The following is a 12,038-nucleotide window of genomic DNA, read 5'->3' as shown; positions in this document are numbered from 1 at the left end:
GTGGCAGGAGTTGTGGCACAAAAGGTTAAGACACCACCTGGGATGCCTGCATCCATATTGGAGCTCTAGTTCAAACTACTAGGCTTCCACTCCAGCTCCTGGGTAAAGCACCTAAGAGATAGTGGATGGCTGCCCAAATACTTGGGTTCCTGCCATCCCTGCAGGAGAAACCCTGATGGGAGTTCCTGGCTCCTGGCTTCAGCTTGGCCCAGCCCTGGCTTTTGTAGGCATTTCAGGAGTAAATCAACAATGGAAGATCGTTCGATTGGTTGATCGATCTCTCTCTCTCTCTGTCCTTCAAATAAATAAATCTTTAAAAAGAGAAAGAAAAATTGGATATCTAATGACTCCATGACTGTCATGCTCAGTGGTCATGTTCCTAGGAAGGACTACACCATTACACAATGAGAAAATACAGCAAACACAGACATATGGAAAAGAAATCAAAATCTCAAGTACCACTTACCTTATTCAGAAAGCATTCCTGCACCCTCTGACTAGGTAGCTCATCCTATCACACATTCTCATACCACTGTGCATGTTTCCTGCTTAGGTCTCACTGTCACTTTAATTACATATAGGCTAGGACAGTGTCCTATCTACCACTCACTCCAGGACTTGGTACAGGTTCCTAATCATGGCAAGCATTTCCTAAATATGTGTTAAATGAACAAATGTATCACAAATCAAAAAAGGAACAAAAGTGAGACAAAAGCAAACAAGCAAACAGTAACAGCAGAGCTCTTCAATGTGTAACAGAAAATAAGACCTAGAATAGTGTGTGTTACTTATGAGCCTCACGTACTCTCTGAGCCCTGTTCTCTGGCCTTCACACTGCTGCCCTATGGGTATCAACATGACTCATCTGAACTTGGAATTCCCACAAAGACAATTTATATAATAAAAAGCAAATATGCTGATGAATATTAAAACACGATGACAATAAGCAGTATAACATACAGGGTCGGTGTTGACACAATGGGTAAAGATGCAGTGCCAGCATCCCAAACGAGCACTGGTTTAAGTCCTGGCTCTTCTGATCCAGCTCTCTGCTAATACACCTGGGAAAGCAGCAGAAGATGGCCCAGGTACTTGGACCCCTACACCCGTGCAGGAGACCTGGAAGAAGCTCCTGGCTCCCGGCTCCTGATGGGTCCAGCTCCGGCTGTTACGGCCATTTGGGGAGTGAACTAGCAGATGAAGACCTCTCTCTCTCTCTGTGTGTGTGTGTCTGCCTCTCTGTAACTCTTTCAAATAAACAAATCTTTAAAAAAATAGCAATGAGAAATACAACATGGTTAGCATAAAGTTTTAAATTTTAAACTTTTACCAGAGCTTCCTTATCTACTTTCTCCTTCTCAAAGATATTAATGAATTCAGAAAGGTGAAGTTTCTTCAAATCTTCCTCCAGAGTTGGTGCATCTCCTTGATCCATAGCAATATTTAGCAAATCCTAAAAATTAAATCATAAAGCTCATATTGTCAAAGTTAATGTCATTTCCCTTACTACTATTATGCAATTTTAAAAATGCACTATATAATATTTCCACTGTGGTACATCTCAAATTAATGTAAATTGCAATTTACACAAAAATATAAATTAAGATTGCACTCCAAGTTTTTCCAACTTCATTGAAAACTACATTTTTTTAATGAATGAATAAGTAAGTGGCTGTCCAAGTGTCCTTCAACAATCATTTACTAAGCTCTCATTAAGCGAACAATGCTTAAGAAATCAGACAGCCTAGGACAAAGCCCCTGCCCTGCCTCAACAGGAGAAAACAGGACACTCCCATAAAGAGAGGAAACAAAACACAAGATAGTATATGCGAGGTACCAAGTCAGTACTACAGATGGTACATGTTCACAGGAGCTCGTCCGACTAACAGACATCCTTCAAACCCCCAGCTCCCCACCTCCATCTGGAACACCCAAAGCATCAACTTTTTCCAATTCGTTCTTCATTTCTTATATGGTGGCTCCAATGAGTGCAATGATCCCGTAATTTTACTAACAGATCAACAGGACACGGTTATACGGAAAGTAAGACACCTATGGTTATTTTAGAAAATGGCAAATATTTGTAGAAGCATGTTACTATCTTGCCTCTACCATTCAAGAATGACAGAGAAAATTACCACTCTGTTAAGATAAATGTAAATTTAATATTATGGTGTAGGACTAAACTCAGCTTAAAACAAAAGTCTAAAATCTAAAAATCCTTTCTAGGTACTACAAGTAAACCTATCTAAACATCTAAATTACCTTTTCACTGTCAATATCCCCCAAAGAATCTTTCTGATTTGTTAGGATATCAAACAATATAAGCGAACCTACAAGTGAAATAGAAGAAAGAAGGGACAATTTCTAAGCATTAGCACTAAATGGCCATCTTTTATACAAAAATAAGCCAATTACATATGTAAGCCAATCTACATAGCAGGGATTGTGTTCACCAATTACCACCCCCTTCCACCCCATTCCACATTCTTCATCGCAGACCTCTGAACCTGGTACTGAACATGACACTGTACTTCAAACACATGCGTCCTTAATAGGACAGTCCTTTCTGGTCACAGAGAATTCATCTGTTACCTAAACTATGACCAGCAATGGATACACCCCCTTTGAAATCAGGGTTCCTCTGCAGAAAAAGTGTGTATATTCGGTTCATTTCAGAGGCAACCGTGTCCACGATAGTCTGACAGTAGGTGGGGCTATTGTAGAAGAAGACATCCAGAATGGTGTCATTGGTAAAGTGCCGGAGGCGGTTAATGCTGGGCAGGGTTATTCGCTGCAGATCTCTGGTGGGGGAAAAAAAGAAGGAGTATCTTAAGCAGGAAATACAAATACATTCTATAGCCACCTCTAAGTTACTGACTAGCCTTCACGCTTAGGTATGTGATGATTCAAGAAACAACTATCATTCTATAGGAAAATCAGAGGATAAAGAACATGTCTGATGTGATTAGCAAAATTAAGAATGTAAACAACCCTAGGAGACAAACAACGCAGCCTCTTCAAAACATAAACTGTAAGAAAACAATGGATGGAGACAGAGAGGTGATCGTGAGCTTCAGACAGCCTTCCAAGACTAGATGGATCCCTGTTTAAAACGTGTGTGGGCATCTCCGTGTGTGTGAGTGTATACACACACACATCATTTATTACAAGACCTGATGGATCCCTGTTTAAAATGTGTGTGGGCATCTCCGTGTGTGTGAGTGTATATACATACACACATCATTTATTAGAGAAACAGTAATTTGAACTGTGACTTGATATTTGACATCAGGAATTATTTATGTGCACTAAAGGTGTTACAGTTGTTTTTTGTTGTTGTTGTTCTTTTTAATATAAAAGCCTGGGACACAGCAGGTTAAGCCACCACTTGGAAAACCAACATCCTATACATATGAGTGCCTTTTTGAGTCCTGGCTAAACGACCTCCAATCCAGCTCTCTGCTAATGCACCAGAGAAGACAATGGAAGACGGCCCAAGTACTTGGGCCTCTGTCACCCTTATGGAAGACGAGGATGGATTTCACGGCTCTTGGCTTCAACCTGGCCCAGCCCTGGCTATTGTAGCCATTTGAGAAGAGAACAAGCAGACGGAAGAATAGCTTTTTTCTCTCTCCCTCTTTCTCTGTATTTCTGCCTTTCAAATAAACAAATGAATCTTCCTTAAAAAAATACAAAATCCTTAAAATATACAAACTAAAACATTTACAGATGAAATGGTGAGAGATCTGACTTAGGGCCAGCGCTGTGGCGTAGCAGGTAAAGCCGCCGCCTGCGGTGCTGGCAGCCCATATGGGCACTGGTTTGAGTTTCGGCTGCTCCACTTCCAATCCAGCCCTTTGCTGTGGCCTGGTAAAGCAGTAGAGGCTGGCCCAAGTCCTTGGGCCCCTGTACCCTACTGCAAGACTAGGGAGAAGCTCCTGGCTTTGAACAGGTGCAGCTCTAGCTGTTGCGGCCAATTGGGGAGTGAACCAGCAGATGGAAGACCTCTCTCTGCCTCTCCTTCTCTCTCTGTGTAAATCTTTCAAGTAAATAAATAAATCTTTAAATATATATATATATATTTGGGGCCGGTGCCGCGGCTCACTAGGCTAATCCTCCGCCTTGCAGCGCCGGCACACCGGGTTCTAGTCCCGGTCGGGATGCCGGATTCTGTCCCAGTTGCCCCTCTTCCAGGCCAACTCTCTGCTGTGGCCCGGGAGTGCAGTGGAGGATGGCCCAGGTGCTTGGGCCCTGCACCCCATGGGAGACCAGGATAAGTACCTGGCTCCTGCCATCGGATCAGTGTGGTGCGCCGGCCGCAGCGCGCTGGCCGCGGCAGCCATTGGAACGTGAACCAATGGCAAAAGGAAGACCTTTCTCTCTGTCTCTCTCTCTCACTGTCCACTCTGCCTGTCAAAAAATAAAAATAAATAAATAAATAAATATATATATATATATTTAAGACTTGATTCAAAACAGTAAAGCAGAAGGAAGGACAACAGGCAAAAGCATGAAGGGACACATTGGTACAAATGGCCATGGGCTGGGTAATCAGAACACAAAGATTCACTATACCATTTAGTGTGTGTATAACTCTCTATAATTTAAAAAAAAAAAAAAAAAAAAAAGATGAAGCAAAAGGTACTAGAGGCTTTCCCTAGAATTCTTACCATTAAACTTCTCTGATCACAACTCAAGTAATAAAGGGATCAGTTCCCTCTTTCAAAGCAGAATCCTTTTTTAAAAAAAGATTTGTTTATTTGAAAGGCAGAGTTACAGAGAAAGAGAAGGACACACACACAAACACAACACTTCCATCAAACAGTTCACTCCCCAAAGGGCCACAATGACAACAGCTGGACTGGGCTTAAGCCAGGAACTTAATCTGAGTCTTCCACGTCGGTTACAGGGGCCCAGGCACCTGGGCTATCTTCTGTTGCCATTCCAGGGAAATTAACAGAGAGCTGGATTAGAAATGGAATAGCCAGGACTTGAACAGGTGCTCACGTGGGATGCTGGAACTGCAGGCCCTGGCTTAAGCCACGGTGCCAGCCCCAATGCAGAATTTCTACAAGCAGAAAACAGTGAGAATGCCAGATGCCAAAGGCAAACAGATCTCCAATCTAGCGTACAAAGACTATGCTGACATAATCTAAATCAACTTCCTGTCAAAGCTTTCTCAGATTCCTCAGACACTCAACAGTTTTACAGTTTAAAGATTATATGCACACAGTAACCTTACAGCATCAGCTCAAATACCAAAAGATGTAGACACAACTAGCAAAAAGCAGCACCACAGTGCCGTGTCTGGCACACAGAACATATTCAAGGAGTAGGTTCCTGAGAACTGAGATGATCTGCAAAGCCATTTCCAAGACCTGCATGAAATGAATGCTTGCCGACTTCCGTCATCTTTCAGAGAAGCACCTTCCAGTTCTATGCTAGTATTACATTAAGAACACATTTCGGCCAGTGCCGTGGCTCACTAGGCTAATCCTCCGCCTGTGGTGCCGGCACCCCAGGTTCTAGTCCGGTCAGGGCACCAGTTCTGTCCCGGCTGCTGCTCCTCTTCCAGGCCAGCTCTCTGCTGTGGCCAGGGAGTGCAGTGGAGGATGGCCCAAGTGCTTGGGCCCTGCATCCCATGGGAGACCAGGAGAAGCACCTGGCTCCTGGCTTCAGATCAGCGCAGCATGCCGGCCGCTGCAGTCATTTGTGGGGTGAACCAACGGAAGGAAGACCTTTCTCTCCATATTTCTCTAACTCTGCCTGGCCAAAAAAAAAAAAAAAAAAGAAAAGAAAAGAAAAAGAAAAAGAAGGGTGGTGGGTGTCTGGGCTAACAGCTAAGATACCACATCCGTATCAGAGTGCCTGGGTCAAGTCCTGGCTCCACTCCCAATTCCAGCTTCCTGCTAATCTGCACTCTCACCTGCAGCAGCTTATGGCTCAAGCAGTTAGGTTAGTTGGGTTCCTGCTACCCACGTGGGAGACCTGAGTTGAATTCCCAGCTCTTGGCTTTAGCCAGGCCCAGTCCAGCTGTTACAGGCATCTGGGAAATAAATTAGTAGATGCAAGATCTCTGTCTCAGTCTCTCCGCCTTTCAAATAAATTAATGAAAATTTTAAAAAGGAAAACAATACACTTCTCTAGATAGCCTATTGCTAGATATCCTACATATAAGACAACATGCTCAATGATAAAATTTACAAATTACAGAGCTTGTAACTTAACAAAGTCTTCATATAAAAGTCATTATGCTGGGGCCAGGGCTGTGGTGCCACAGGTTAAAGCCCTGGCCTGCAGTGCCTGCATCCCTTATGGGTGCCAGTTCAAGTCCCGGCTGCTCCTCTTCCAATCCAGCTCTCTGCTATAGCCTGGGAGAGCAGCGGAAGACGGCTCAAGTCCTTGGTCCCCTGTACCCTCGTGGGAGACCCAGAGGAAGCTCCTAGCTCCTGGCTTCGGATCAGCTCAGCTGCAGTCATGATGCCCATTTGGGGAGTGAACCAGCAGATGGAAGACCGCTCTCTCTCCCTAACTCTTTCAAATACATAAAAATGAATATAAAGTATAACTCACACATCCACACCAGTAGAATGCAAAGGACTGTGCCAGTTGACTGGAAGAAATTCTACTCTTCCAATCTGCTGATTTTCTTGAGCTTTCTTAAAATGTGTCTGTAGCAAATTCAAGGAAACACTTCGAAAATCATTAACTGGAAAAGAAAATTAATTTATGTATCAACAATGAAGCAATGAAATCTGCAGATCTGGATACAACAAATCACGTAATTACACTCTAACAATATTTACTGAGAACATGTACTGACTTGAGTCAAACAGCAAATTGGTACTCAGGAAAAATTATCAGACCATATGGGAATGGATGTTTCTTCAATGTAGAACTTGCTGGAGCTGGCACTGTGGCACAATGGAGGTTAAGCCACCATGTACAACGATGGTATCCCATATCAGAGTGCCAATTGAGATTTCCTATCTGTCGGTCCATTGCCCAAATGGCTACAGTGACTGGTGCTGGACCAATATGAAGCCAGGAGCTTCTTCCAGTCTCTCATGTGGGTGCAGGGGTCCAAATACTTGTTCTATCTTCTACTGCTTTCCCAGGCAAATCAGCAGGGACTTGGATCAAAAGTGGAGCAGCTGGGACTCAATCTAGCTCCCATATGGGAAGCTGACGCTGCAGGCGTCGCCTTTACCTGCTACACTAGGGTAAAGCCACCACCTGCAGCACTAGCATCCAATTTGGGTGCCGGTTCAAGTCCCAGCTCCTCCACTTCCCATCCAGCTCCCAGCTAATGGCCTGGGAAAGCAGCAGAAGATGGCCCAAGTTCTAGGGCTGCTGCACCCACATGGGAGTAGGAAATCTCTCTCTCTGTCTCTACCTCTATAACTGACTTTCAAATAAATAACAATCTTTTAAAGAATTGAAAAATAAATTCCTAAAACAACCACCAGCTAATACCTTAGATTATAAGATTATAAAAGGGGCCAGTGCTATGGTGTGGTGGGCTAAGTCTCCACCTGAGGTGCCAGCATCCCATTTGGGCCCTGGTTCATGTGCCGGCTGCTCCTCTTCTGATCCAGCTCTCTGTTATGGCCTGGGAAAGCAGTGGAAGATGGCCCAAGTGCTTGGAACTCTGCACCCATGTGGGAGACACAGAAGCAGCTCCTAGCTCCTGGCTTCCACCTGGCCCAGCCCCAGCTGTTGCAACCATTTGGGGAGTAAACCAGTATATGAAAGACCTCCCTCTCTCTGTAACTCTGCTTTCAAATAAATAATATATATATATATATATATATATATATTTAACAGGCAGAGTGGACAGCGAGAGGGAGAGACAGAGAGAAAGGTCTTCCTTTACCATTGGTTCACCCTCCAATGGCCGCCACGGCCGGCGCGCTGCGGCCGGCGCATCGCGCTGATCCGATGGCAGGAGCCAAGTACTTATCCTGGTCTCCCATGGGGTGCAGGGCCCAAGCACTTGGTCCATCCTCCACTGCACTTCCTTGGCCACAGCAGAGAGCCGGCCTGGAAGAGGAGCAACCGGGACAGAATCCGGCACCCTGACCGGGACTAGAACCTGGTGTGCCGGCGCCGCAAGGCGGAGGATTAGTCTAGTGAGCCGCAGCGCCGGCCTCAAATAAATAAAATAAATATTTAAAAAAAGGACAGTTGGCCGGCGCCGTGGCTCACTAGGCTAATCCTCCACCTAGCGGCGCCGGTACACCGGGTTCTAGTCCCGGTCGGGGCGCCGGATTCTGTCCCGGTTGCCCCTCTTCCAGGCCAGCTCTCTGTTGTGGCCCGGGAGTGCAGTGGAGGATGACCCAAGTGCTTGGGCCCTGCACCCGCATGGGAGACCAGGAGAAGCACCTGGCTCCTAAGAAAATTTAAAAACAAAAGGACAGTTGCTTGAAATTTGTTATCAACCTGATCTTAGGCTTCCAGAATATAATTCTAGTTTGTGCATAATACTATCATCCAATGGACTTAAGACTCTCTAAGTCAGGCAAATTGCACTTTGAACACTTTCAAGTTTTAGATTACTTTAATTTTTTAAAAAGAATCGTAGTAAAGTATTTGAATTAATAATATTGCATCAATTGTCAATTTTTGAGGATAATAGCCTTTTTTTAAAAGAGTTATTAAGAGTTATTTATTGGCCAGCGCCGCAGCTCAATAGGCTAATCCTCCACCTTGTGGCGCCGGCACACCGGGTTCTAGTCCCGGTCAGGGCGCCACATTCTATCCCAGTTGCCCCCTTTCCAGGCCAGCTCTCTGCTGTGGCCAGGAAGTGCAGTGGAGGATGGCCCAAGTCCTTGGGCCCTGCACCCCATGGGAGACCAGGAGAAGCACCTGGCTCCTGCCATCGGATCAGCCCGGTGCGCAGGCCGCAGCGCGCCGGCTGTGGCGGCCATTGGAGGGTGAACCAACGGCAAAGGAAGACCTTTCTCTCTGTCTCTCTCACTGTCCACCCTGCCTGTCAAAAAAAAAAAAAAAAAAAAAGTTATGTAGTTATGTATTTATTTATTTGAAAGTCAGAGTTACATGGGGCTGGGGGGGGGGGGGGTCCTTCCATCCGCTAGTTCACTCTCTAGTTGGCTGCAATAGCCGGAGCTTCCTCTGGGTCTTCCCACGCGGGTGCAGGGGCCCAAGGACTTGGGCCATCTTCTACTGATTTCCCAGGCCACATCAGAGAACTGGATCGGAAGTGGAGCAGCCAGGTCTTGAACCGGTGGCCCTAAGGGACGCCAGCACTGCAGACTGTGGCTTTACCCACTATGCCACAGTGCCGGCCCCCCTCCCCATCTTTTTTTAAGATTTATTTACTTATTTAAGAGGCAGAGTTAGAGAGAGACAGAAAGAGGTCTTCCATCTGCTAGTTCACTCCTCAAATGGCTGCAACAGCTGGAACCAGGCCAATCCGAAGCCAGGAACCAGGAGTTTCTTTTGGGTCTCCCACCTGGGTGCAGCAGCCCAAACACTTGGGCCATCTTCCATTACTTTCCCAGGCCATTAGGAGGGAGCTGAATTGGAAGTGGAGCAGCCAGGACTAAAACCAGCACCTATATGGGATGCTGCCACTGCAGGCAGAGGCTTAACCTTCTATGCCACAGCACCGGCCCTGACTTTAACTTTCTTAATCAAGTTATACTAATGACTTAAAATTGTAATATCAAGAGGTTTATCACAGAGTGACTTACAAAAATGTGTTATTCAAGTAAACTCATCTTCTTTATGGTTTGCTCTGAATTTGAACTGGTTAGAACCAAGACAATTAATCATATGGAGTATTCCCTCAGGAATTACCAGGCCGGCGTCTGGCACGATGTTAAACATCGCTTGGGATGCCCATATGCCTATCAGACGCCGGGCTTAGAGACCCAGCTCCCTCTTCCATTTCGGCTTCCTGCGAATGTACACCTATGGAGGCCACAGGTAATGCTCAAGTTGAATCCCCGCTACCCACATGGGAGACCAGACTGCGTTCCAGATTCCCAGCTTCAGCCTGACCCAGCCCTGGCTACTGTGGGCATGTACAGTGTGAACCAGCAGATGTGAGCTCTCTCTGGGCCTGTTTCTCTGCCTGTCCAACAAATAAAATCAGTAAAGAAAAAAAATTTAGTTAAGAGGATAAACCAATAGATTTACCAGCCCTTCGGGTCTAAACAGGGAAGCTTTGCTGCTTGCCACCTGTCTCTAAATATTATTATGCAGCTAAAACAACACACCAAAGGCAAGGCTCTATCTAAGCTCATAGGAGCTCTAACATTCTCCTTCTATTATCTAATCTTACATAATCTGCCAACCTACCACACTGTACAATGCTTCGAAAACGGAGATCACAAGCTGGTCCAATTCCATGGACAACAAAAACCAAGTGATCTATTTGTAAAGGTTCCCCTGTAAAGAAACGAAAAAGAAAAATTATTGTATAACAAGTCAGGTGTTCCACAATCAAACACTCACAATGAACAGGCTGTACATATGGATAAGTTCAAAAGGAACAGATAAATTTACAAAGATAAAGACTTCACTTTGTTTCCACAGAATTAACATCCATGAAAAAATTTTTCAGATTTTTAAATTTTTATTTTGAAATAACTACAAACTTACAGAAAACTGGAAGAAAGGTACAAAAACTCCTATGCACTTTTTACAAATTCAACATTTTAATAATTACATTTTCCCTATTGTTCTCTTTCACATTTATCTTTCTAAACCATTTGGGAGCATGCTATATTCACCTTACCTCTTTAACCTTTTAATGTATTAATGTGTATTTTATAAAAGTATTTCCTGGGGCCAGAGCTGTGGTATAGTAGGTTAAGCCTCTGCCTGCAGCACCAGCATCCCATGTGGGTACCAGTTCAAGTCCCAGTTTCTCCACTTCTGATCCAGCTCCCTGCTAATGGCCTGGGAAAGCAGTGGAAGAGGCCTAAGTGCTCAGGTCCCGCTCCTAAATGGGAGACCTGGAAGACGCTCCTGGTTCTTAGCTTCAAATCAACCCAGTTCCAGCCATTGCAGGCATTTGGGGAACAAACCAGGGATGGAACACTCTTCTCTGTTTCTCTCTATCTGTAACTCTGCCTCTCAAATACATGGATCTTAAAAAAAAAAAAAAAAAGGCGGAGGGGCAGCACTGTGGCATAGCGGGTTAAGCTGCCACCTGCAGTGCTGACATCCCATATGGGTGCTGGTTCAAGTCCCGGCTCCTCCACTTCTGATCCAGCTCTCTGCTATGGCCTGTGAAGAGCAGTAAAAGATGGCCCAAGTCCTTGGGCCCCTGCACCGGCATGGGAGACCGAGAAGCAGCTCCTGGCTCCAGGCTTCAGGTGAGCACAGCTACGGCTGCTGCAGCCAACTGGAGAGTGAACCAACGGATGAAGACCTCTTTCTCTCTGCCTCTCCTTCTCTGTTTAACTCTGCCTTTCAAATAAATAAATCTTAAAAAAAAAAAATTCCCTTACATAACCACAGTATAATTATCAAATCCAGGCAACTTAACACTGATAGAATAATTTTATCAAATATTCCATTCTCATCAATTATCCTAGTAATATCTGACTCTTTTAAAAAAAATTTTTTTCCTTAATTTATTTGAGAAGTAGAGTTAGAGAGAGAAGGTGAGGCAGAGAGAAAGGTCTCCCATCTGCTGGTTCACCCCCCAAATGGACACAATGGCCAGAGCTGAACCAATCTGAAGCCAGGAGCCAGGAGATTCCTCTGGATCTCCCACACAGGTGCAGCGGCCTGAGAACTTGGGCCATCCTCTCTACTGCTTTCCCAGGCCATAGCAGAGAGCTGGATCAGAACAGGACCAGCTGGAACATGAACCAGCACTCTTATGGATGCCAGCTCCACAAACAGAGGCTTAGCCCACTATGCCACAGCACCGGCCCCAGTGTCTGACACGTTTTTAATGCCTGACATTCCAGGGTAGACTTGGCATAGCAGTTAAGACAGTCTTTGGGATGTTCACATCCCAGACTGGAGCACCTGAGTTGAACTTCTGATTCCAG

General features: G+C 45.1%; 1 protein-coding gene across 2 annotated transcripts in view; it reads right to left on the bottom strand.

The window, feature by feature from the left end:
* The window catches only part of DDHD2 (DDHD domain containing 2), a 29,161-nt gene that overhangs the window by 11,622 nt on the left and 5,501 nt on the right, over positions 1-12,038 (bottom strand). The window contains exons 6-10 of one of the 2 annotated variants that reach the window (XM_002720782.6): positions 10,330-10,419; positions 6,577-6,712; positions 2,596-2,804; positions 2,266-2,333; positions 1,331-1,453 (exon numbers count right to left, since the gene is read on the bottom strand). In XM_002720782.6, the coding sequence (XP_002720828.1) occupies positions 1,331-1,453; positions 2,266-2,333; positions 2,596-2,804; positions 6,577-6,712; positions 10,330-10,419 (626 nt within the window). The remainder of the gene's footprint in view (positions 1-1,330; positions 1,454-2,265; positions 2,334-2,595; positions 2,805-6,576; positions 6,713-10,329; positions 10,420-12,038) is intronic. The other variant, XR_011386369.2, reaches the window with a different exon arrangement.

Source organism: Oryctolagus cuniculus, chromosome 2 (assembly GCF_051225735.1).
Source record: "Oryctolagus cuniculus isolate XC-2025 breed Fujian yellow rabbit chromosome 2, ASM5122573v1, whole genome shotgun sequence".
Lineage (NCBI taxonomy): Eukaryota > Metazoa > Chordata > Mammalia > Lagomorpha > Leporidae > Oryctolagus > Oryctolagus cuniculus.
This window is presented reverse-complemented; position numbering and strand designations above follow the sequence as displayed.